Source organism: Balaenoptera ricei, chromosome 8, assembly GCF_028023285.1.
Source record: "Balaenoptera ricei isolate mBalRic1 chromosome 8, mBalRic1.hap2, whole genome shotgun sequence".
NCBI classification, from domain to species: domain Eukaryota; kingdom Metazoa; phylum Chordata; class Mammalia; order Artiodactyla; family Balaenopteridae; genus Balaenoptera; species Balaenoptera ricei.
This window is the reverse complement of record NC_082646.1, coordinates 85,510,193-85,537,575: the sequence shown is the minus strand read 5'-3', so window position 1 is coordinate 85,537,575 and position 27,383 is coordinate 85,510,193. Positions and strand designations below refer to the sequence as shown.

At 43.5% G+C, this 27,383-nt stretch overlaps 1 protein-coding gene across 5 annotated transcripts in view; it reads left to right on the top strand.

Moving 5' to 3' along the window:
- The window catches only part of MPPED2 (metallophosphoesterase domain containing 2), a 173,756-nt gene extending 148,110 nt beyond the window's left edge, over positions 1-25,646 (top strand). For all 5 annotated transcript variants that reach the window (XM_059931304.1, XM_059931302.1, XM_059931306.1 and 2 more), the window contains 3 exons: positions 18,074-18,189; positions 21,513-21,626; positions 24,243-25,646. In XM_059931304.1, coding sequence (XP_059787287.1) covers positions 18,074-18,189; positions 21,513-21,626; positions 24,243-24,361 — 349 coding nt within the window. In that variant the 3' untranslated portion in view covers positions 24,362-25,646. The remainder of the gene's footprint in view (positions 1-18,073; positions 18,190-21,512; positions 21,627-24,242) is intronic.
- The last annotated feature ends 1,737 nt before the right edge of the window (positions 25,647-27,383 follow it).

The following is a 27,383-nucleotide window of genomic DNA, read 5'->3' as shown; positions in this document are numbered from 1 at the left end:
GGCTACTCTTCGTTGCGGTGCGTGGGCTTCTCACTGCAGTGGCTTCTCTTGTTGCAGAGCACAGGCTCTAGGTGCACAGGCTTCAGTAGTTGTGGCTCGCAGGCTCAGTAGTTGTGGCTTGTGGGCTCTAGAGCGCAGGCTCAGTAGTTGTGGCGCATGGGCTTAGTTGCTCCACGGCACGTGGGATCTTCCTGGACCAGGGCTCGAACCCGTGTCCCCTGCATTGGCAGGCAGATTCTTAACCACTGCTCCACCAGAGCTTCCTGTGTGCCAGGCACTGATCCAAGCACTGAATCGGTATTTATTTAAACATCCCTAGTACCACTGAGGTAGATGGTATTATCTCATACACTCTGGCAACCAGCAAGATTTTTAAAGTGTTGTATTTAAGCAGAAACAAAAATATGCCTGTGCTTGTCATATTCTGAAAAAAAGTGATTTCAATTTTGAAAATCGCAACATCTTTAAGGAAAATTATTGCTCCAGAATGATAAATCAGGATGGTCTATGGATTCAGGTGTTCCCAGCATAGAACCCTGCCCCCTGGGGATAAACCCGCACCTGTTTGGGAAGTGCAGCTCTGCCTTCCTTTTTCATCTCTTCTCTGCTATTCAGAGGCCATCATAGCTGAGCTGGTGATGGTGAAGGGGGCAGGTGAGGAAGGGAGAAGCCCCATGACCTGTCTCTTCCCCCTTCCCCTGTAGCAGGAGCTTGGGGCCCCAAAGGAATCTCCATCTCCTCCCTCCCACTGCCTGCCAATTCCAGGTCCCCATTTTCCTCTTCAGCTCCCCAGCAGTGCAGTGCCAGTATGGTAGGCAGACGTATGGTAGGCAGAATAAGGGCCCCCCAAAGATGTCCACATCCTAATCCCCAAAACTTGTGAATGTCACCATACAATAGCAAAATTGATTTTGTCGATGTGATTATATCAAGGACAGTGAACTGGGGAGATTATCCTGGATTATCTTGGTGGGCTCAGTATCATCACAAGGGTCTTTACCAGAGAGAAGCAGGAAGGTCAGACTGGGAGACGACGTGACTGCAAAAGCAGAGGTCGGAGTGACACAGGGCCAGGAACCAAAGAATGCAGGTGGCCTCTAGAACCGAGAAAACGCCAAGAAATGGATTTTCCCCTAGAGCGTCCAGAAGAAGCCAGCCATGCCAATACCTTGGTTTTAGTCAGATGAGAATGATTTTGGACTTCTGACTTCCAGAACTGTGAGATAATAAATGTGTGTTGTTATAAGTTTGCAGTAATCTGTCATAGCAGCAGTAGGAAGCTAATACACCAGGATAAAGTAAACCTGATTTTCTCTGAAGCATGGATTTCTTTTGTGAATAAAAACCCATTTTTAGACTTTGTCTCTGTTGCAGAAGAGGGAAACTTGTAACCCTTAGAAAATTTCCAAATCCAGCTTTTTAAAGACTCATGGGCTGGGACTAATGTGAGTGAGGGACTAATATAAGAAAGGAAAGGGGTGACGGGCCACCTGAGGCAGCCTGGACCTGCCCCTTGGACAGTGTTTCGAAAAAGGACTTTCAAGGAGATTGGTTTCCAGGGTTGATTTGGCATGGGCATTAAGCACGGGTCTCTGTGTGACTTTGGGAATCTGTCACCTCTCTTTGCCTCAGTTTCCACATCCATAAAATAAGGTTAATCTTAGCCTCCACCTCAAAGGGTTGGATGTGTGGACATTGAGTTCATGCATGTGAAGTGCTTAGAACAGTATCTTCTTCCCACATCGTAAGCTTTAAATAAATGTTAGCTATTATTAATAGGCATCATAGAAAAAAGTGGGACAGGATTCATAGGGGCCTGATATGTTTGGAACATGTTCGGTTATATAAAGTTAAACATTTCTCTCCTGCTTGGTTTCTCGGAGCTACTATGGCAGCGTTCACGTTACAGCCCCAAAGTGGAGGGGGAAAGCAGTGGCATTTCTCAAACTTACTTAACCCTGAACCCTTTGTGATCCAGAACACTCTCAGCAAATCAGCTCTATTGGACATAGTATGGGAAATACTGCCCTGGAAAGTTACACCAGGAAACCTCAGTTCACTTCTGTCTAACTCATAGTCTCTGCCCCTGGCCCCAGAGCCACCACTGAACTGGGGACTGGGGAGCCCCCATCCCACCAGGGCAAGGACAAATGAATCCCTAGAATCCAGAGCTGAAAAGTGAGCTTTTTTCCAAGTTCACGTTGTTCTAAGCGGTGATGGAGCTCTTAGCGTTGTCTGTGTCATTGTCTGTTAGTCATGAATTTGCTTGGCTCCCGGAGTCTTGCCTGGGAACGTGGCGTTGTTTCCACAGCACGACACTTAAGTTCCAACCAGGCTACCTAGAAACAGTTTAGAACACAATCCGTTCACAATTTGGGGACCAATGGGTTCAGCTTCAAAGTAATGCTGTCAAGATGCGAGCAGATAACCTAGAATTTATATATCGAAATCGTTATTGTGCTCTTCAAAGTGAGCAATTTTCAAAGAGGACTTGTGTGAGTACTGTATAGGATGGAAGTATAACATTCAGTTGTATTCATTCCAGGGCAGGTGTTTAAAACAAAGCAAAACACTATTGTGTCTGAAAATAAAAACCACTTTGGTGTCATTACTTTACATAGGCACACCTTGTATAAACATAGGAAATCTAATTTCTGAGGAATTTCATTTCAAGAAATCAGGCCTGGCTCACATAAAGATGCCTTTCAAAATAGAAATATAACACATTTAGTTAAGCCCAGGCTTTTGTGTTTTGTTTTATTTTGTTCTGAAAGCTATAAAGAAGTAAACTGTAACCCTCTTTATTTTTAGCAGACACCTCTAGAAAACCTTGAACAATGTTCTATTTATAAAACAAAGTCTGTTTTTAGGCAAACTTGCTTCGTCCCTTATTAGAGAAAGAGCAGGACGGAGTATCAGAAAAATGAAATGCTTCTTTTCCTAGATTTCTTGACTTCATCAGCAACTCTTTAAGAAACAACAAAAGAATTGACCTAGTTTTGTTTTTGACTAATAGAAGGTCACCTGGAGATTGATAAATTGTGTTTAATATTCTAAGTAGATTGGAACTGAATGAATAACATGCTGGAGGGAAAAAAGTGCAATTTGAGTGAGAGTACAGCCTGGCTTTTGATAAGAGTTATGCTGCTGAGTGAGAGAGAGCAGATCTAAATGATTCTCTGGTTAAATTATTTCACATTATATAGAACATTTATAATCTCATCATCCTTCAAGGGATGAAAAACGAAGAAGAAACCTTGGCTGAGTAAATTCAATGGCTATAAAAGATTCTAGAAACTGAAAAGAAGTGACCCAGTACAACCAGAATGCAGTGTTAAGAGCACGCAGGTTCCACCCTTCTGCTTTGCCATCCTGCTCAATTATGTCGTGTTCTTCCTCTAATCTTTACAATAATAGTAATAGAGTCAGCATTTATTTAGTGCTTACTGTGTACAAGACACCCTGTGAAGAACTTCACATGGATTATTTTATTTATTTCTCAGCCATGTATCGATGAGGTAGATACTATAATTATTTCCATTCTACAGATGGGCAAACTAAGACTCAGAGAGGTGTGGCGGGAGGTGTTAGCACCGCTTCAGACACAGATCTGACTCCAGAGCAAAGCTGTTGAGCACTGCCCAGTTCCTCTTTGAGCCAACAGTATAGACCTGTTCAGGACCAGAGGCTCGCCAGAGATGCTGATCTCCATTCTGCTTTTTTATCGTAAAATTCCAAGAAAGCTTGGGAACCCGAGGAAAAATCCATACCATTCTGACAAAAAGAATAGCTTTCTTGTTTTTCTTCACATTTTTCCCAGTCACTGCACTGCTCAACCCAGGAAAGCTTAGGTATGACCTGCTTCAGACGGCCACCTCACCTGTTATACATTTCCATATACGATTGTTTTTCTTAACCATTCTTATTTTTATACAGAGTTTTGGATATACTTGCTTCCAATATTTTGCTCTTATAAGTAACAGTGAGGTGAACAACTTTGTATGTAGCATTTATACTTACTTTTAGATTATTTCATTAGGATATAATCCCTAAATAGGGATTACCGAATCACAGTACAAACATTTGTATGGCCTGTGCTAGCATTGTCCAATACAAATATAGCATGAACCATATATGTAATTTTAAATTTTCTGGTAGCTTCATTAGATAGCGAAAAAAATTCATTTTAATAATATATTTTCTTTAGCCCAGTATATCCAAATGTTATCATTTAAACATGTAACCAATATAAAAATTATGATAATTCTCCATTCTCTTTTGTGTGAAGTATCCAAAATACAGTGAAGTATCGCACTGATGGTACATGTCGATTCACACTAGCCACATTTCCAGTGTTCAGTAGCCACATGGTAGCTGGCGTATTTGACAACACAGGTCTGTGAGATTTATAACCCAGTATTTTTTTTTTAATATTTATTTATTTAGGCTGCTCCAGGTCTTAGTTGTGGCATGAGAGATCTTCGTTGCGGCATGCAGGATCTTTAGTTATGGCTTGCAGCCTCTTAGTTGCGGGATACACGCAGGATCTAGTTCCCAGACCAGGGATAGAACCTGGGCCCTCTGCATTTGGGAGTGTGGAGTCCTACCCACTAGACCACCAGGAAAGTCCCAATCCAGTATTTTTAAATGGCCTTTGTTTTTTAAAAACCCAAACCTTAATCTATCTTGCCCTACTCTAACCTCCAGACACACTTATTATCTGGATCACTCCCTTGGGCACTTATTCTAAACTCTTCTTGCTTTTTTCATTATTATGAATATTTTCTTGACATCTGTCACGTACCAAGCACGGTGCTAGATCTCAGGGTCCCCAATATAAATAGGACATGGCTTACAATCCATTGGGGAAAGTAGGCATATTCATAGCACAACTTTGACTCACAGGCTTGTTGGAATGAGGTAGGAAATAAGTTCAACACACACACGTACACACACAAGCCAGGAATAACGCATAGTATGAGAAATTCCACAAATGATGATCAAAGAAAGTGCTGAGGGGATCAGGGAAAGCTTCTTAGGGAAAATAACGAGCCTTAAGGGCTCAGTAGAATTTTAATGGGCCGAGATGGGGAGAACAGTTTTGCCGGTGACTATCTCGTTATCCCTACCAGATGGCAGGTGGGGATGGTCTTGCATTGTATTTAGATCCCTGGAGGCCTTGCCAGAGCCTTGCAGTGGAAGGTGCTCGATAACGTTTGCTGAGCCCAATTAATAATACATGGTTGGCTGGCACACAGAGACAGAGACACCGGGGTCTGTCTGCTCGCTTTAACCTCTGAATTGAAGGGGCAGCTTAAACTTCTCACTCATTCCTCTGATTGTGTGTCCTGCCAGGTTGCAGCCACAGTTTCCTCACTTTACTAAATCGGTCTGGACTGAAACTAGTCGTTTAGAGCCAAAATGGTAGATAAATGGAGGCCAGCACTTTAACGTACATCTGACCTACTTGTCACTTATTCTGGCTCCTCTGAGATTTTCAAACAGCACAAGCAGGCAACACAGACAGCCAGTGATATGGGAATTCGAAGGCACTTCATCAGAAGGCACTTTTTGTATAGTTGCAAACTCGTTTATGTAGGCATTTGTGTGACAAGCTTGCAAGTTTCATCGAAACCGTTATCCCCCTTGCACAGTTAAAGAAACAGGAGATCGGAGATGTTACTTGCTCAAGGTTTTGTAGCAAGTAAGTTGGAAGAGCCTAGACTAGCACCCAGGTCTTCTAAACGCCAAGTCAGTGCCTTCCCGTTCCTTATCCAAGGCTGGTCCACCTGTATCCAGATGCCGTCACTCATTGCTTTGCGATAGATCCGCTCAGTTCTTTGGTATCTACATTCTAAATCTGAGAAATGGAGAGAGAAGGTACACTTTATGAGGGTACGAAGAAGATAAATTAGGGGACAAACACCTAAGGGTTGGTGATATTAATATTTATAATGATATTAACATTCATAATGATGAAACAAGAGCTAACATTGAATTCTTTTTTTTAAAAATAAATTTATTTATTTATTTTTGGCTGCGTTGGGTCTTCGTTGCTGCGCGCGGGCTTTCTCTAGTTGCGGCGAGCGGGGGCTACTCTTCGTTGCGGTGCGCGGGCTTCTCATTGCAGTGGCTTGTCTTGTTGAGGAGCACGGGCTCTAGGTGCACGGGCTTCAGTAGTTGTGGCTCGCAGGCTCTAGAGCACAGGCTCAGTAGTCACGGGCTTAGTTGCTCCATGGCATGTGGGATCTTCCCGGACCAGGGATCAAACCCATGTCCCCTGCATTGGCAGGTGGATTCTTAACCACTGTGCAACCAGGGAAGTCCCACATTGAATTCTTAATGTAGGGCAAACACTCTGGGAAATGCATTACATATATGATCACAGTCAGTCCTCACAACAAACCTGTGTGGGTGGTCCTATTATCTCCACTGTATAGATGAGAAAACTGAGATCAGACGGATGAACTTGCCCAAGGTCACGTTGCTGAGTGGAAAACAGTCAGAATTTGAACCTAGACCTGTCTAACTTTTAACTGTTCATTTGAAATCATTGGACTACAGAATTATGTCCATGCCACCTCAGCAGTAGGTGACCTTGTGCAAGTTACTAAAATTCCTATTTCTGTATACTGTTTTCTCTATAATTAATACCTTGCCCACCACTTGGGGGTAATTGTGAACTAATAAATGTGAAAATGATTTATAATGAGTAAAGTACTATGCAGTTATATAATGTTATCTACAGTGAAACTGAAATCCCTCAGTAAGATGAACCACCCCCAGCAGACTGGTGCCTGGCATGTAGCAGATGCTCAGTAAATGTGTATTGAATTACTTGAATGAATAAAAGACTCTGCTGCTCAGGACGCCTTTCTGTCCCCGCAAATGGTAATGGGGAGGGGAGAGAAAGAAGGCAAGCCGTACGTCAGCTTCCTGAGCTCAAGTCCCCCAAATCCACCAGTTTCTTCACCCGCTGGAAGAAACTGCTTTGCAGTCTAAGCAGATAACGAATCCTCCAGATTTCTCCATCCATGCTCAAGCTGCACTTGACTGCATGGAGATTTTTACACTGGATAAATGTTTTCCAAATTATAGGTGGTCAGTATAGAAAAAGTAGAGAATAATAGACAAATAGAAAGAAGTGAAAAAAATCACTCCTGGTTCTCCTCCCACCCCTGAGATAACCATTCAGCATCTTGATCGCTTTCTTTTTTCTAAGCATTTTTTTACATCCTTGCATTCATACTGGTCTGCAAATTGGCTTTGCCACTAACCATCACGGAATGCACATTTTCTCATGAAGTTACAAACTCTTCATGAACACTCACTCTTAGTCAGTTCAGCTGACAAATACTTAAGCATCTGCTCTGTGCCAAGTGGTAGGGACACGGTGGTGAACCAGGCCAAAGTCATTGAACTTCCAGTCTTCCTTGCTACGTTTAATGACTGGCTGCCTAGTATTTTATGGTCCACTTAGCACTTATCCTCTTTGGGTCTGTTTTTTCAGGAGCAGGCTTTCTTACCATTGCAGTCCTCCCCCTGGTCCCCCCAAATATGAAATTGTATAAAAAGAAACCAGCATTAGCAAAATAAATGTGTGACAACACACGCTCAACACAGGCACATTCTAAACTAAACTAAACATAATAAAATATTGTATTATCCCCTATTTTGGGGCAGAGATTTTATCAGTCCATCCCCGCTGTTAACATCAATTCTTAAGAGTTCACTGTGTAACAAGATCAAATCCAGCTAACCCTGAACCCACCTTTCCTCTTTTTCTTACTCTTTTGGGAAATCTAAGTTAGAAAAATACTGTCTTCTGGCTAGGTTTCTGTGACATGTCTACAGGGTAGGGGTGGGGGGCAGGTGCGCTCTGCTGAGTTTGCTGAGTACCTGGCAATCTTCCTGCCTCCTGCCCTGTCCTGTTTGTCCCACACTTTAGAGCCAGCCAGGCATGTGATGCACGCTGCCCTCGCAGGCTTATTCTCTAGTAGGATGTGGTTCTGTGTTTCATGGTCCTGGTGTTGGCTGAAGAGCTTTCTCAAGGAGTGTGCAGGAGGACGTGGAAGGAGACCTCCCCCCGCAGAGTCCTACCAGCTGTGCCCCAGGTCACCTCCTATCCAGTCTGCACTTGGAATTGCTGGATTCATTCTCAGATCATTTTGATGTTCCCCAAGCTCTTTGGAAATTAGGTTATTTTGGAATGAAGGCCAGCATTTAAAGACTTCTGTCCAGGGCAGCTTTACCTATGAAATGGTGAGCTGTGGGTTTATCCTGGAAACTGTATTCAATTTTTGTATTCCTAGCAACGACCTTGCTAGAACCCGGCTCATAACAGGCATCCAGGTCATGTCTGTGGAATGATTAAATGCCCCAGAAGGACCATACTGATCCCATCCTCTGAGCTTTCAACCCAGTACCTGTGTACCTCCTGAAGGAAGGGACTCAGACTCATCTTCCATGACGCCTTATGGCCAAGCTTAGTGACTGGCACATCCTAGACTTACAGAAACCTTAGATGAAAAAAATGTGAATGTTGTACACCCGTACAGTGGAATACAGTGGCATATTTTTCAGCCACAAAAAGGAATGAATTTCTGATACATGTTACAGCATAGATGAATCTTGAGCATATTATGCTAAGCAAAATAAGCCAGACCCAAAAGAACAAATCTGGTAAGATTCCACTTACATGGGGTACCTGTAGTGGTCATATTTATGGAGACAGAAAATAGAGGGCTTCCCTGGTGGCACAGTGGTTGAGAATCTGCCTGCTAATGCAGGGGACACGGGTTCGAGCCCTGGTCTGGGAAGATCCCACATGCCGCGGAGCAACTAGGCCCGTGAGCCACAACTACTGAGCCTGCGCGTCTGGAGCCTGTGCCCCGCAACAAGAGAGGCCACGATAGTGAAAGACCCACGCACCGCGATGAAGAGTGGCCCCCGCTTGCCGCAACTAGAGAAAGCCCTCGCACAGAAACACAGCCAAAAATAAATAAATAAATTAATTAATTAATTAAAAAAAAAAAAGAATGGTGGTTGCCAGGGGCTGAGGGGAGGGAGAGATGGGGAGCTATTGTCAATGGATACAGAGTTTCTATCAGGGATGTGAAAATGTTCAGGAGATGGATAGTGGTGATGGTTGTACAACATTGTGAATGTACTTAATGCCACTGAATTATACACTTAAAATGGTTAGAATATTAAATTTTGTTATATATATTTTACCACAATAAATGTTAGTGGAAAAAAAGATGAATACTGCTTTTCTTTTTTCTACTCCTCTCTACCCATTGAGCCTTCTTTTCCTTTCAAACTTGGCCGTGATGTCCCTCTTTGAGGAATTCTCCCTGCTGGGGATTAGATATCAATCAATGCAGGTCCCATTGAGGGCTGCTCAGATCAAGGCCCATCCTGGTCAGGGTACCCTGGTACCTGGTCCTCTGATTTCCTCGGCCACAAAACAAAGAGCCATTTCTGGAAGCACCAGGGCATAACCCCAAGTCCACTTCACCTGCCCACCAAATGGAAGTCCTGCCATGGTCCTTCCTCTCCCCTGTCAGGCTCTTTGCATGATGGATGGGAATAGTCTCCCTCACAACCCTATGGGAAGGAAACCTATTGGAAATCTTTCTCTTCCTGCTGTGAACTTGTTTATAAGATTAAAGGCAGGTATGCTTGGGAGGACCAGGCAAATGCTGTAACATTATTTTTAATAATTCAGGGCACACCAAGTTCAAAAACAGGTCAGGGTGGTTTTTTTTTTGTTCTTGGCTCCTAAAGCAAACTCTGCCTACACCATCTCCTTTCCAGCAAGAGAGGAAAATGGGTAACAGAGGCTTAATTCTGACACTTGCATGGGGACACTGTCGGCATGTTTGTCAAGACAGCGGTGTGTGCTGCCTTGGTTTATGAAGCCCCTATTTGTAGCTCATGGGCCTCAGGTGACTACCTTGGGTATGATTTGTTCCTATCCTGTCTATGGCAGCAGACCACATTATTCAACCAGGCCTTCCCTTTATCAAAACAGGATCTCTTTTCATCCCAAGGACCTTATAACGAAAGACCAAGCTACAAAGCCACAGTGAAGTGATGGGACTAGACAGCTGGTGTGAGAGAAGCCGGCACTGCCCTTTGGAGGCAGCTGAGTCCTGGTTTGGGTGAGGCAGGCTTCCCAGGCAGCTGCCCAGAGGTGTCAATCTTGCCCTGAAGTTAAGCTTTGCATCTCTCTCCTAGTGATGTCAATTACCATGTGCGTCTCTTTGCTGCACAAGATGTGGCGTCCTTCCGTGGGCTAATGCAAGACAGCCTTTTAATTGCATGGAAGAGTAACTTCCAGGCTTCCAAGTGGAGGGACTTGGGGAGGGAGAAGGCTGGCTTCTTAAACAATCTCCAGAGCTGTGGAGAGAAAGGGAAGCAAGGAGGGGAGCGGGGCAGGTGTCTGCCTTTCATCTGGATATTCAGGATGACACATCTGGTGCCAGGGAAACTGCTATTTCTAACTGATGGGAAGCTTTGCAGTCAAGGGAGGACTGAGCTGTCAGGTGAGCCAGAGATCAAGAATTATCATGACAGCTTCATGGCATGTGAAAGGCACTGTGAAGTGCGGTGTGATTTTAACCAGCGGTGGTTAAATTAGCTTCCCTTGGACCTGGTGTGATGTGTAGTCGGAGAGGGGCCGATGGCGGCTGGGAGTGCCGGGTGTGGAAGAGGTTGCAATTCTGAAGCACCACCATTTAGAAAAGAAAGGGATTGTGGAAACTGGCTCCTGGTTTCTGAATTTTGCTTCACAGAGGTGCCAGGCGGTGGTGATGGCTTTAATTAGTAGTGTGTCGATTCCTCCAGTGAACCTCTCTGAGCCCCCTATTATAAATATTCCAAGGGCCCAAAGCAAACCCCTTCCTTGAACTTCCCCAATTTAAAATCCTGTCAAAATCTAGCCACCTGTACTTGCCGGCTAAGCAGCCTTGACTAACCGTTTTACCCTGTGCTCTCACATTCCACAGGATTGTCTATGCAAGACTGAGCCAGCCGGCAGGCGAGGCAGTGAGTGCCTTTCTGAAAAACTTCCACTCAAAAGTGAGCTGAGGAAGTGCCTTTTAATAAGTAATCAGCCGGAGGAAATCAGGCTCTATCTAGCCATCTAGTAATGCTTGCCTATGCACTGGGGACTTTTCCAGAGTCTGGAGCAGCAGGGTCTATGATTTGATGAGCCATAGCTTGAGAAATTCTAGAGAGAAAAAAATATAACATGAGCAATTTTGTGTGTGTGTGTGTGTGTGTATATACCCACACACACACACACACACACACACACACACACACTACCAATGTATATCATATACAAATTAGAAGCTGCACATTAATACTCTATGGCAGTTCTCTGCCAAAAGTTTTACATAAATTATCTCATTATCTCACTTTATCCACGTGGGTGGATATTCTGCTTCTTTTTGAAAGATGAGGAGACTGAGGGTCAGAGAAGCCAGTAAGTAGCAGACCTACTGAACGTGGGTCTGTTTGACTCCATGATACATACTCGTACCCACTGCCTCCAAAACAAGAATGGCTAACTTTTACAAAACCCCCAGGTTCTCGTAGTTTGAAGTGGCGCAGCCAACGCGCCAGCCCTTTAATTAAGTCTGGGGGTTCGTGAGCTTGCACTTTGCCCCTTCACAGCTTTCATGCAGAATCCCAAGCCCTAATCTCTGCAGCGGGCACCCAGGAGACTGTATTCAGAGGGATCCCAAGTCTTTGTGATGCAGTCCGCCCAGGACCCAGGGTCCATGGGGAACTTGTCGGTGCTGACCAACACCAGGGCAGTGAACCTGGGTAGCCCATCTGAGCTGAACAAGTACCAATTGCTCATTTCCAAATCCTGCTTTCCTGGGGTGCGCCCAGCTCCCACCGAAGTTGGTCCGGGAGTGAATGGCCATTCACCTGTCCAAACCTGGGATTTATGCTCCGGCAGCTCCCTTCCGCCCACACCACAGCATTGTGTACGGCAAACACAGATGACCTTTGCAGTGATTTAATCTCAACGTGCTTCCAGAGAGCAAACCTGTTTTGTATTGACATTGTTTGGAACAAGTTCTGCCTATGTGAACTCCCGCAGCACCTGCCCCTGGACTCTCAGCCCCGAGAGGCCAAGTGCCTCTAGTTCTGAGAATAAGGGGGAGGGCGCCTTGAAAGCATCCCCAGCTTCCATCCATCTGAGTCTTCGGTCCACTGGCTTCAGGCAGCTGAAGTACTCCCCTTCCTTCCAGGATTTTCTAATCCCTATCTAGGAGGGGCGGTCGTGGGCTCGGATTGGCCCACTGGCAATAGGGTGCTTTGTGGGACATTTTCTTACAAGTCGGTTCCCATGTGGCATTTGTTAGTCACAGCTAATTATTAAGTCCTTGGCCAAGGCAGTAGACATTGTTCCCTTGGATTCCTCCCTCCTCCTCCTTTCCCCCCTCGCCTCCCCACTGCTACAGAACAAAACTCATTGTGGGGCTCAGGAGGTTGGCTGTGCACACGTTTTCCAGTGAACTCCTGGGGGGCTCACTGCTGGGGTTTCGTGTTTCAGGTTGAAACTCAACTGGATAAAGCATTATTCATTGATGCTGACACAGTCGGTCTCTGCTCTGTGCAGCTATTTCTCCCACAGTGGACTTGGTCCTTTACAGGCAATTTAGGTAATTCATTGAGAGCAATTCGCAGCATTTACTCAGAACATTGATAGCCTGCACAGAATGACAGAATTTGGGGATTTCTAGATCACAGAAAGATTATCAAGTGTCAGGTGTTGCCAGCTGTGCTCAGAGGCGTAGGTCAGAAAGGAGGAGGGGGCTGAGTGAGTGAACAGGTTCCGAGCCCCTTCCTCCCCATCCCCTGGCAAGAAACACCCCTGCACGTACCTGCTTTGTGTCTGGGGCTTCTGCATAAGATTTCTGCAGCCTAAAAGCAATCCTGAACTCCCGTAATCGCATCCGCCCATTCATTCTTTGCTCAGATGAGGAAACTGGCCCACTGAGGACCTTCTCTTATCCAAGGGTCTTGTGCATTAGCAAATTGATGCCAGAATGCAAATTAGCACATGGGTCTCCCATTTCTGTATGCCTCATTTATTACACCATGCTGGGATAATTCTGGAGCCTCTCACTGGGCTGCTTTTCCCATTTCCTGGTCACTGTATTATGGAAAAGGCCTGATCTAGGGGATCTAGAGGAACAGAAAGCATCCCAGAGAAGCCGTACCAGCATTGTTGAATTCACACTGCATTTTCACTAAGAGCCACCTCCATCACACAATGCCATGGAGCCCTCTGGAGTTGCACAGTGCACAGCCTCAGAGACCGTATGGATTAGCCCTGTTAACTTTATGTATGTGAGAGCCAAAACCAAAACTGGGCTGGAAGGTTTTAGTTCAGCATTGTGCAAAGAAAGAACACCGGCTTTGCAGCCAGCAGATCTGGGTTCAGATCTCGGTTCCGCCACTTACTAATCCTAGGAAAGTGAACAAATTACTTGATATCACTGATCTTCAGGCTTTTTATCTAAAAACAGAGCTGATAATACCTAGCCCAAGTATTGTTATGAGGAGTTAAATGTAATAGCCTATGTAAAACCAAACCCCTACGTAAAAACGTATCAGGGACTTCATAAATGTTCGTTTTCGTATAACTTAACCTCTCTCTCATGCACATACAGGTTTGAGTCAAAAGAAAAGCCCAACATTTTCAAAGTTTACCCTTAACTTGGAAATGTCTGGGCTTTGTCACAGGCTTAACATTAACCAAAGAAAATTTAAGGGACCTCTAGACCATGGACCTGCCTTAATCTTTTACAGACCACTTGTAAAACTGAGCATTTCCTGGGGGAATAGGGCTGTGGGTTTCCAAGAGAAAATTCTATGAGGGAAAACTGGAAAGAGTGAAAAAAATAAGTCCCGTTCTTTGACTCTGGAAGCCCCTGGGATATCCTCGGGGTTCAGGGGCTGACCGCCTTCAGACAGACGCTGGCAGTGAAATCAGAGCCCCTCATTGTACCAACTACTTGGGTGTGCTTGGGACTCTTTCAAACCCTTCTTTATTCACCATTCAGACAGGAACCATAGGCCCAGAAGCTTGTTTGCAAAATCTAGGAAAACAGATGTTTTTGCTTATTTTTCTCTCTCTCGTGCCAGAATGCTCACTGAGTCTTCATTGGGTTCTGAACTTGCCTTTTTTTTTTTTCTTTTTACTTTTAAAACAAATCTTGGAAGAGGGTTATTATTGTAAAGTAAAGGGGAAAGATGGGTATCCCAAACTGGGAAAACTCTATTTTAGAGTCTAATGAAAATGTTTAAGATCCTGCAGGCAGGGAGTCCTAGAAGGCAAGAGAGAGCAGGGTTGACTCATTAAGCTCTGAAAGGGTCTACGAGGCCTTTTGAAAGGGTCTACGAGGCATCACCCCCATACCCACGATGCCTGGTGCATCCCTGACAGACTGGGATAAGAAAGTGAGCACTGCCTTTTCCTCAGAGGAAACCAAAAGCATTGCACCTAGCTGAGCAAGACAGTGTGGCTGTGGAAGGGCTGTGTTGATTGAACACATGCTGTGTACCAGGTGAGACTCAGGCCACTCACAATCCCTGGATTTTATAACCAGCTCAGACAGTTTAGATACCGAATTAGTTTTCTATTGCTGCTGTAACAAATCACCAAAAATTTAGTGGCATAAAACAACATATATTTATTTTTTAATGTATTTTTTAATTGAAGTTTAGTTGCTGTACAATATTATATATACAGGCATACAATATAGTGGTTCACAATTTTGGAAGGTTATATTCCATTTATAGTTATTATAAAATATTGGCTATATTCCCCATGTTGTACAATATATCCTTGTAGCTTATTTTAGACCTAATAGTTTGTACCTCTTACTCCCCTACCCCTATATTGCCCTTCCTTCCTTCCCTCTCTCCACTGGTAACCACTAGCTTGTTCTCTATATCTGGTGAGTCTGCTTATTTTTTGTTATATTCACTAGTTTGTTGTATTTTTTAGATTCCATATATAAGTGATATCACACAGTATTTGCCTTTCTCTGTCTGACTTATTTCACTTAGCATTAGACCCTCTGAGTCCATCCATGTTGCTGCAAATGGCAAAATTTTATTCTTTTTTATGGCTGAGTAGTATTCCATTGTGTATATATACCACATCTTCTTTATCCATTCATCTAAAACAACACATTTATTACTTCACAATCTGTTGGTCAGAAACCTGACATGGGTCTCACTGGGCTGAAATCCGGGTGTCGACAGGGCTGTGTTCCTTTCTGGAGGCTCTGTGGGAGCATTTGTTTTCTCTCCTTACCTTTTCCAGCTTCTTGACACTGCCCACATTCCTTGGCTTTATGCTCCTCTTCCTTCCTCTTCAAAGCCATCAACAGCAGGTTGAGTCCTTCTTACATTGCACCTCTTTAATTTCCTCTTCTACCTCCCTTCTCCACTTTTAGGGACCTTGTGGTTTCACTGGGTCCTCCTAGGTAATCCAGGATAATCTCCCTAATTTAAAGTCAGCTGATTAGCTCCCAAACAAACTTTTAATCCGCCTTTGCCATGTAAGGTAATATATTTATAGGTTCCGGGAATTAGGACGTGGACATCTTGGGGGGTGGGTAATCATTGCCAATAGGTACATAGGTCATTTCTACACTAAATACAGTAACTGTATATATTAGGACTCTTTCGGTTGCAAGAAACAGGATCTAACTCAAGCTAATAAGAAGAAAAGGATTTTGCTGGCTTATACACTTGGAAGAAAAATGTGATTGGCTTCAGGCACAGCTGGTTCCCCATGTCCAACAAGGTCATCAAGGCACTCTGCTTCTTGGCTTGGCATTCTTTGTGGTGATTTGCTTCTCAAGCACAAGCTATCCGCTTGGTGGCTGAGATAGCTCCCAGGCGGTAGCAGGCTTACGTAGTTCTCAAGATAGGAAAGAGAGGAAACTATGACTTCTCTTTAGGTAACACCGACAAAATCCTGAGGATGACGCTCATTGGCCCAACGTGGGTCATATACACATCCCTAGACCAATCGCTGCTCACGGAGAGGCCATACGTGCTTCATTCTGAGCAGGGATGAGTCAGCCTTACCAGAGCACATGTACTGAGTCGGGGAGGGAAAGGTACTCCATAAGAAATTCAAATGTTGTTACCAAAAGAAGGCGGAAAGAGCTGGCTAGGCAAAAACCATTGGTGTGCACTTCAGCACCTTATGGCTGTATTATTCTAGTTCAGTGCTCATTTGGCTTCAAGCAATAAGACACTCAAACTTGAAAGAGTACAAAGGGGGCTCACTCAGGGCAAGTAGTAAATTAATTCAGGTAGTATATAAGAAGGGGAATTGCATGCAGGTTAAGAGTCTGGGTTTTGGAACCAAACTGCTTGGGTTTATGTCCAATTTATTGGCTGCATTTACTTGACCTCTCTGTACCTCATTTTCCTCATCTGTAAAATGTGGTTAATAATAGCACCCACCTCATGAGCTGGTTGTGAGGTTTCAGTGTGTCAATACAAATAAAGTACTTAGAATAGTACCTTGACATAGAGCAAACACTCGATAAATAATAACTTTAATAACGATTATTGTTGTTATATAGCTATTGTTATTACAAGTAAGCTTCCTGAGGATGGCTTAGGGACTTGGAAAGTGGGGCCAAGTCAAATACTTCCTTGGTTTCTCTTTTTCTAGCTGAGGCCACACAGTCTCTTATCTCTGGAACTTACTCTCTCAGGCACCTCAGTGGGAACTGCGGTTCTTACCTGTAAGGTGGATTTTCACATGGCTTTCAGGGGCCATCCTTTCACCTCTGGCCTTGACTATGCATGCCCACCACCAAATGAATGATGGTTAGTGTTTCTGAGTGCAGAGTCTTGAAAGACACTGGTTAGTCTGAGCCATGATTGGCTTTAAATAATAATGCCCCCTGTTTGATTAGCTGTGACAGACCAGGTGCCCTTGTACACAGGGTTACCTCTCTCAGTAGGCGTGGAAGGGGCAGCTTAAGCTGAAGGGAAAAGTTGGGCTTAGCCAGAATATTGACCAACTTGTCTTTGACGTGTACGCCCTAGCAAATTGGAATTTTCCTCCAGGACAAAGAGAGTCGATTTCAAAAAATAATGGTTACATCTAGATGTTTGGGAATAGGACAGCACTGGGCACTGTTTTGTTCTGATGTGATGTAGCCTGTAGTATTTGTAGAGAAAAATGGATCATTCTCCCGTTATTATAAATGGTAGAGACGTTTTCAGCTCCAGTTAGAAATGCTCACTGGATGGACAAAGACGCCATTCGTTTCTACATAGAGCATCGATCTCAGAAACTTATTCCTGGAGCAGAAATTCCCGAGAGGGTGGAATGCTCACATTCACTGTCAGGAGATTGGATTCCAGAGTGAACAGAGGTGTCCCCAGAAATCTTCCCTTTGGTGACCGGAGGAAAGTTCCACTTTGGCTTTTTGTTCAGTGTCCCGTCTCACCTTTCTAACCAACCCCCCCACCGCGCCCAATATTTTTTCAGCATTCTCAGTCTGGGATGTTCAGAACATCCCTATGTGTGGAGGTTTCTGCCTTCAGAGCACTTGTCCTTTTCCCCAAGGATTTCAGTAAGAATCTTTCTAGTGAAGCCGTTCCACAGTGATGGGGAGGAAGGAAGGCTGATGGAATTTCTTAGCCCTGAGGCACTACAGGAAGGATGGACATGCTTCGGATCTGGGCTGGGCATCTTTAGGAAGCACTGAGATTTGGGGGAAGACAAAACATTGTTAAGATTTTGATAGAGGTCTGCTGGGAAAGTCTCCACTGTAAAGGCTCTTGTGCCTCTTTCTAGTTGAACAATTTGTAGGCTCCACACTTGCTTTCAAATGAATTGGTTTTGAAGCAGTCAACAAAAAAGGATCCTGCTGCCAGGGCCAACCATCAAAAAGAGAAAAGAGAGCAATGCAAACCGTGGGGGAATGTGCGAGAGAAAAACAGTGTAGAGCGGAAACGTGGCTCTGCTGGCCTGATACCATGTGCATTATCTCCCCCAAAGGACCCCATGGTTTAATGGTTGGGGCTTTAACCTGCCCAGAGGTCAGTCTCTGCTGGACAAGTGGAACCTTATCCCCGAGGGCATCGACATACTCATGACACACGGACCTCCTCTCGGTAAGTGAAGCAAAGGTGTTCTTTCGTCATACGTGATGCCTTTTTTTTTCCCAAGCATAATGAATAATGCTTCAGGGACATAATCATTTTTCTCCAAAAAAAAAAAAAAGTGAATACAAAAAGAAAAGTCAGTGTCTTTAAAGAAACCCAGTATGATCATTGAACTGAGCAGTTCTGCTGGGCTTACAGGTGTTCTTGAAATTAAATTTTTTGATTTAGTCAGGTCAGGGGAAATCAAATGAGTATAGAGCACCACAGTCTTTTGAGCTTGATAATTTATTTTAAGAACTATATTCACTTTGGAGTGAGGGAGGGGGATGGGGAATGGAAGGAAGACACAGACCTCCCAATCACAGGGCTTTTGAATGGTAATGAAATGATGGAAACTTTCATTCAAAGTAGTTCATTCTCCTTTTCCATATAATAGTGGAACCTAGGAGATCTTTAAGTATAACATCGAGCTAATTATACAAGAAAAGAATCCTTTTTTTAGCTAAGGTGTTAAGTAAGGACTTATGTTGAATATTACTTAAAGATACTCATCTTATAGATACAGTGAACCTGCATCCAGGTTTAGATTGCCAATATGCTTCAAAGCTACCTTCAGTCACCCAGATTATAGGTCAGAAGATGATTGTTTGATTTATATAATAATCTTCTAATTATTCATGAGCTTGTTAGTGGTTTGGTTTAGCCACAGAACATTTTTCAAACAGGACTACCACCTTGATCTTCCCATCTACTGGGTGTCTATTACACCAGCAGCCTTCCTTGTCAAACTAAGGTATGCTCAGGCAATCCAGATGTTTCCCTTTTAGTAGGAGAGTTTCCTCTTTTAAAAAATTATATTAAAAACCACATAACATGAAATCTATCCTCTTAACAAACTGTTAAATGTACAGGGCTAGAAAAGTTTTCGTGATCATCTTGCTTTGGAGAGAGGAGGAAAACAATACAAAAATAAATGATGTTCATCATTTTTTTCCTGTGGTTTGGGGTTACTATCCATTTCACTTCCCTCCTCTGTTGGCCTGAAAAATAAAAAATCTAACACGCATCCCCTAATGTGAATTTAATCTTTGTAGATATTTTCCCCTTCACGCCGCTTAGTGCTGCCTTCCTGCCCTTACAAGGGAAGTGCTCTGTGTTTCACAAAGAAACAGCGGAAGGGAGGACCAGGGCATGAGCCACAGTGGCACATTTTCATGATGGGGGGTGGGAGGGAAGCAAGAGAAGGGAAGGCAGTTCTGTTACAGACAGGGAAATTGTACGGATTTGCACAAGATCAGCACTTCCTGACTTTTTTCAAAGCTTCAGAATCACCATCCCCATGCTCTTTCCGTACCCCATCCTACCCCCTCCATACTTTACAAGATTATACTTATCAATAACCTTTATCAAGTCATGATTAGTTAATTTCCCTATTTTGCGATCATTAGAGACTAACAAATCATTAAATTGCTGGCTAAATATTCTGCTCAGCATGAGTTACACAGTGAGACCCTACAGAGACCACATCCCAGCCAACTTGATCCTTCCCCTGAGCAGCCTAGTTGGGTGCAGGCTTAATCCCCCTTAGGCTGTTTACTGTGAGGGACTTGGGCATCCTCAGCATAGAAACATTTACATACCTGAAGTATTATTTGGAATATAACTTTGAACAGAACAGTTCATTCACAGACTTCATCAAGTCATTAATTTTGGTGCAAAAGCAAGTGGCAGTAACAGTAAGTCTGAATTCTAGCCCCCAAAGAATTCGGACATTCCAGGAACTCTTAATAGAGAGGCTACCATCCCTCTCTTTGTAGTAAAGATGGAGTAATCCAGAGAGTGGCTGTGCATATAGCAGAGTAAGATCTACATCACGGAGTTCCAAAATAAAATGTCAGGCAAAGTTTTCATAAGGTAATGTTGAACCTTAATCAGTGTAGTTATTGGGATTCTTGTGAACATTCTGGACTAGGAGGTAGGGGGTGGGTGTGGGGATTGGCCTTGAATTCTCTCCAGCTAAGGGAGCCATGGCACATGGGACTTCACTATTGTGGTACGAGCAAGGCACTTTCTTAGGTGATTGCCCGTGAAATGAGATGTTTTCCCTCTTCAAGAAAAACACATCCATGAGGGAATATGCCAATCACTGTGGATTAGAGATTTTTCCCTCTAATTAACAAAGTTTTGAAATCCCTGGCTGGATTTTTATAGGGCCCCTACTTGTATCTGATGTATTTTCCATATTTTCTGGCCACTCACCAGCCAACACGTATTTACAGAGATGCTAAACCTTCATTTCTACCGTTTGCCAAACAAAGTGGAATAAGCTGGCCTGTCCCTTTCTGCCTGATCATTTCTGAATAGTAGAAATCAACTAATGGAGCTATGGAATGGGTTCCCACTGATTGTGATTTAGCCTTTTGTCCTATCTGCTTTCTTTATACCCCATCCCAATGAGGTGATTGGATTCCATTCCGGGCCATAATCATTCAGATAGCTGACTTTTGCTATAATTGATGTCAGTTTTTATGGACTTTTTGCATTAGACTTAGAACTAAGTGGCTTTTGCATAAAGGTAGTCAGTCAGCCCCAGCTTGCTGCATGCCACCACGGGGTCACCATGGTTGCACTATTGTTAAAGAGGAGACTGGAGGAGGAACTTGGCATTCCCAAGCTTGGGTCATCAGGAGCCAAGGGTTAAGAGTTGATGTGTCTAAAGAGAATAAGGTGGGACTTCCCTGGCGGTACAGTGGTTAAGACTCCACGCTTCCACTGCAGGGGGTGCGGGTTCGAGTCCTGGTCGGGGAACTAAGATCCCACATGCCACATGGCTCAGCCAAAAATTTTAAAAATAAAAAGAAAATAAAGAGAGCAAGGTATCTTGTGGCCAGTTTACAGGAAGCCTTTCCTAGCCCTTCTTCTTTGAACCATCTTGAAGTAGACTGCTATAAGAGAGATACAATAAAAAAAAAAAAAAAAGAGAAAGTAACTGAATTGAGAGAAAAAGAGAGCTTATGGGACTGTAGGGAATAAATGTCACTGGCCCATGAAGAGTTGAAACCCAGGGCTGAATAAATCAAATCCCTTACAGAAAAAAAATGTTAATTAACAGGAAGAAAAAAAAAAATGGGAAACCAAAAAAAAATTCAAGAACTTAAAGAAGACAAAGTGACGAGTGAAAAGTTCCTTAAAAGCCATTGTGAGCATTAATGGAGAGGCTAGGATTACAGATCATGTAATAAACCTTCTGTGAGTTATGGCTTCCTGAAAGTCTAAATGAAACCTTACCTGGAGACAGAAAATTAAGAGTATTGATTGCATTTTACTCTTAGGTTTTCGAGACTGGGTTCCAAAGGAGCTTCAGAGAGTGGGCTGCGTGGAGCTTTTAAACACAGTCCAGAGGCGAGTCCGGCCCAAACTCCACGTGTTTGGTGGAATCCATGAAGGTAAGACCGGGAGAAAGGAGTTCACAACATGTTGGGTCATTATCCGTGATCTCATTCACAACAGGGACCTTAGTTACACCAGGAGTAATTGGCGTGGTGGTTTCCAAACTCTTTTTCCCAGTGGAACCCTTTCATGAGATGAAATCTTAGGAGAAACACATATATAAAGCTGAGAAGTGTTTTGTGTGGAGCTGCTCTCTTTTAAGCAGAGTGGAGAGTAAGAAACCACCTTTTGGAAAACCCAGCACTAACCCCAGACAATTTCTGGAATCTCAGGGCTCCAGTGAAGAATGTTTGATAACCACTGCTTGTAGAGAAGCCCTGAGAGAATAAAGGGCAGATTTTCTCTTTAAGAGCATCAGAAGAAATGGCCTGGATTTTAGACTAAATAACTTCCACGTCCTCTTCTACCTAAATATTGTGTTTCATGTGGAATGCACACAGAGACCCAGGAAGACAAGACTTTGTCTAAAAAGTAACTTCAGATGTGCAATGAAAGATACAGAACCGAAGTGACAGAACCCACACATTTGCAGGCAGACATTTCCTTACTAATCTCAGAAAACCATTTCAGACTTCTCAGAAATCATCAGTGCTATAAGCTCGGGCTGAGGTTAAACAGCATAATTAAATCTCCCCTAGGTGGGAACTGGTCCAGTTGCTGTTTTCTGCTTTCCCAGGTAATCTAGAATCAAGGTCACAGAACCGGAAAGCCTCACGGGAACCTTCAGGGCTCTAGTTTTGTCTCTCCGGACTTTTTCAAACCAGGGGTAACTGGGCCTTGGGACAGACCCGAGGCCTCTTTCAGCAGGCCTTAGGTTTTCTGGCCGCACCGGCCTCTCCTGGTTACAGACATTTGTGTGCAGTGGGTGCGTGTATGTAGGCAGCCTCCGTATTCACTCGAGCCCCTGCTTACGGCTGTTCTCTGGAGTTATTTATGAACCTGCAACAGGTGAGGAGTTTAGGCCTGACACAGCAAAAAGTGAGGTTTGCTTTTCAAAGCCCTCAATCCAGTGGCTTCCTGGCTAGGCAGGTAATAAACAGCATATTGAAAATAATCCTACAGAAGCCAGAGAAAGTCCATCTTGCTCCAAGCCAGGCATGAGCTGAGTGGATGGAAAGCAGTGGCAGCGCGGGGGCGGCTCCCCAAGAGCGGATGTCATCCTGCCCTGGCTTTAAGCCATACTCCCTGAAAAGGAGGGCACTAAGGCATGATACGGGCTGGAGGGAGGGAATAGGATGGGAGATGGTGTCTAAACAGCATTTCTGGGGAGCAGTTATCAGGTTTGAATTCCTGCATCGTGCCTATAAGTTTGCATTTCATCTTTTTTTTTTTTTTAAATCATTAATTAGCTTTAAACTAGCCAGACAATTGGGGAATTCCACTGAAGTCCCAAAATAATAAACTTGCTTAAAAGAGAGGAGATCATATTCAAATAAACTTTGTCTTGCTTTTATTCGCTTAAGACAGCTGAAGAGGGCAGAGAGAGGGCAAATACCAACCTCTTGATGGAGAGAGATAACAAGACTTTATGACCCCAGAACTAAACAGTGCACATTTGAAATGCTTCTTTTCCTTTCTTAAGAAATTTTTCCGTTGACCCTCATTAAGCTCTCCACAGGCTTACTTGGAGAAATTTTAGCAAATGGAAGAAAAAAATCTTTCCAGTTATTTCTGGTAGTCCTGATAATTTTCTTTTTTCACAGACATATATTTCTGTGCCATAAAAGCCCGATACCAACATAGGATTACAAACTTAATTGCAGAGGCTGTAAGACAAAATAAGGTATCCAGGGAAATGTGCAAATTTGCAAACCTGCTAGAAATTTCAACATGTTAAAACTTATAAAAGGAATATACGTACCAAAGACCCAGAGAAACTTTCTTAGCTTTCTTCCAATAGGTAACAAGAGGTTTATACTGCTTATGGGAAGTGTTTTTGCTTGATCCAGTGTCCAGGTAAGCGTAGGAAGCAGTGTCCTATGGTGTCCAGATCACTTGGACATTTGATTACCTGATTCTTTTGAATGAAATGGAACTCAGCATTAAAGCCACACAATTCAAGTAAGATAAGGTCACTTATTGTTAACTTTCATTGAGGCAGTTTAGAGCTTATTTTATAGGTAAGGAAGCTAAGCATTCACCTCTCCCAACTCCCAATGCAATACTCTTTCCCTTCTCACCTGTCCTGAAGCCCATTTGAGGTTTGGATGATCGATGTGTTTGCCCCTGAGGGGTTTTGTATGTTACTCATTCTCTTCCCTGGAACTCAATAGTTAATACAAGGGCTTTGAAATGAAAATCGTATTTTAAAAAGAGGAAAAAATGTTTTTTCTTTATTTTCACTAGTAAAGAAATCACAGCCTCTCCCCCAACAAATCTAGTGTTGAAATAAAGAAAAAAGAATCACTTTTCTTTGAAGTAGAGGATTCTCCCTTAAAAGAAAATAAAATCGGGAGGCAGCTTCTGAAAGCTGTAATACCTGGGGGATGCTCTACTGAATTTCATCTCACTGCCCACTGGCAAAGACTTTTTGTTTTCCTTGTCTGATGGCCCTGCACTGAGTCACTATCATTTGTATATTTTACAGTAAGTGTGACACTCTATCTCCACAGGTTACGGCATTATGACCGACGGTTACACAACGTACATCAATGCCTCAACGTGTACAGTCAGCTTTCAACCGACCAACCCTCCAATTATATTTGACCTTCCAAACCCACAGGGTTCCTGAACCTCCAAATGCCCAATTGGAATGTGAGGGAAGGTCTAAAAACTGCCATTTTTCTAATTATAAACTTAGTTCTCTTCCTTGTTTATTTCCAGATCATGTGAGTTCTTTTTGTAAATTGCTGGAACACAAATGATGCTAGAGGTTGTGCTTCTTCTTTATTTTTTTTTTTAAAATGGGGCATCCATTTGGAATCAAAGGACCGTTGTGAATTTGTAAAATGACTTCTGTTTTCTCAAAGGCCACGCCATTGTAAATTGTTAGTGTTCGCCAAAGGACAGCCAAGCTTTCTTTTGAAAAGGTGACAAAAGTCTTATTTTAATATGCTTTAAGCTGGAAAAAGAAAAAAGAAAAAAAAAAAGAAAAAACAGGTAGGCAGTGTTTTAAAAACCACCCAGATTTGCACAACTGTTTAAGAGTATTGTCTGAAGTATTTTATTTTTTGATGTTTTGTTGTTGTTGTTGTTTTTCTTGGGAATGCTTCTTTTTTGCAGACGTGGCCCGGATTTAGAACAATCTTTTCAACAAAAGTAGGCGTGGAAAAGACTTCTCTTCAACACTGTCACTATAAAGAAAGCTGTGTCGAGGGAAGAAAACGGCCCTCTTTTAGAGGATGGCTTAGCTAGTGAGATCCATATTGTGGTTATACAAGGATTCATTGTATGTTTGTTTCTTTTAAATTATTTTAGCTTTAAAAATATGGAAATGGAATCTGTCAAGAGCCGGTATTTCATGCAGTAAAAAAAAAGAAAAAAGAGCGTGCAGACTCCTTTTCAATATGGGTTTATATATATAAATATTTTTTGTGTATTATGACTAAGTTAGGAGTTTAATATTGCCAAGGACAGTACAACTGTAAAGGGGTGCTTGAAGCAGGGCATCAGAAGTCCGAAGGAGCTGACACATTTTCTCAGAACTCAAGGTCTTAAAGAGCTTGAGTTACTTCTAGGTACAGTCGCAGGCGTGTATAGATTTAAATGGATGCAATGGAAGCTGACTAAAATAAGGCTTAGTTGTCCTTTATATTTAAATACCCTGAATCGTCTCCTTACTTCCTTCTCCCTACCCCACCCCCCATTTTGCACTGTGTGTCGATGCAATCTGCGCTAGCACAAAATATTGTCGCTAATAGTCATTTCTGTTTTCCCATTGTAAATGCTGTTGAGCTTTATTCTATTTTATGTTCTCTTGTTAATGAAATTTAGGAAAGCAGTTGTTTCTTTAAATTTATTGTGATATTCTATATCTAGCGGCCTTTATATGCAAATAAAATTGCAAGATTTTTAAATCCGTGCTGTTTGGAGGGTTGGCTGGCTGAGAGGATGACGGTTTAGTGCTGGGGAAAGAGGGATTTCTTCATATGCAACATCAATACTCCCTTTCAGTGGAATCAGAATAAGTGACATTTTTTTTCTAATTTTCAATAAATTTTTATTACCCGCCATTCACGGGCTGGCAGGTAGATCGATAAGACACTCAGTGTACGCTTTCCTTCCATCACGCTGTCATCTATCTGGCTGTAGATTTCAGAGAGTGAAGATTTCATCTTTGGCCATAGTAATTTCTACAGGAACAGAGGGACCGTGCAGTGGAGGCTGAAGATGCCATTGTGGACGTGTGTGTGGTAGTGAGAGGGTAAACCAGTGGGTCACGGAGTAACCCCTGCACGTGCCCTTTTGTCCCTAGGAGCAGACACCATCTCCCCGTCGCTGTTTTTTTAATGATGTCCCCAGCTAGAATGCTGTGGCAGCCAGGAGGCGGCAGAGGGCGGGGTGGAAAAAACCCTGTTATGTCTTCTTTATTTTCTCTGGAAGAGCCATTGAAGAAAAGCAGCATGATCTTGAATCTGCAGTCTATCCCCCCGGAAGTCTGCATTGCAGTGTCTGTTCGATTGCATTCTGACACATCTTCCTTCCTTCCTACCCATGGTGCATCCTTTGGTGTAATTCCTGCAAAGAATTCTTGATTTCAGTACCAGTAGAGTACAGAGAATGTTCTAGGACAGAATTCCAGCTCAGACTCATACTTTTAATACTCATTAAGTGTCTTGGGTGGCCACCCAGAGCTGGAGGTGGTCCATGACCGTAGTAGCTGAGATGTGCCGTGGGAGATGAACCGTGCTCCCTTGACCTGACACATCAGCAGAAGAGGGTCGTGACTTCAGGCTCATTTGCAGGGAGCTGGACTGAGAGTTGACTGAATGGAAATTTCATCTGGTTACTGTACAGGGAGTTAGGCTCAGACTTCTGGAAAAACAGGCTTTCCAGAGACAGGTGGGTGATCATGATGACATGTGTGCGTGCACAGCCCTTGAGAGCACGTCTGGACACTAATTAAGCTAGGCACTTACTAAGATTGCTTTCCATTGTGTGGGAGCAGGAAGCAACCCAGTCTGCTAAATCTACGGGGTGGACTGGCTCAGACAGAGCTTCCTTTGGCCGGTCCCGGCTCACCAATCCATATGTGTGAACTGCCTCCGTGGGGGCCGGGATGACTGTCCCAAGGAAATATCGGAAATAGCTCTTAGACACCAGGCACTCTCTATCCTTCTGTCACCAGTGACTCTAATGAGTGGGTCTCATACTTTGTTTCGAATCCTCACAAAATCCTGGGAAAGGTCACATAAGCCCCACTTTTTAGATCGGAAACCGAGGCTCCAAAAGTTAAATAACTTGCCCTAGGAAAATGGAAGGTTCAAAATCATTCCCTAGGAAAATGGAAGGTCTGTCTGACTCCGTAGCCCATGTTCTTTTCATCACCCTGCCTCTGGGGCAGAAAAGTTGACGCCCTCCAAGAGCTGATAGAAGACTGATGCAGGCCTGGGGGTACTTCCTATCCCTCACCTAGGGGCCTGCTGGAGCGCACTGCCTGGGGCTTTATGACTGCATCAAGTTGAAGCCCATTCTCTCTGCTTGAAGCACAGCATAGCGTGGTGCAGAAGAGCACAGAGCCTAGAGCCAGCGTGCCTGTCCGGGTCCTGGCTCCATCTTGAACTGGCACTGATGCCTTTGGCTGGGTACTTACC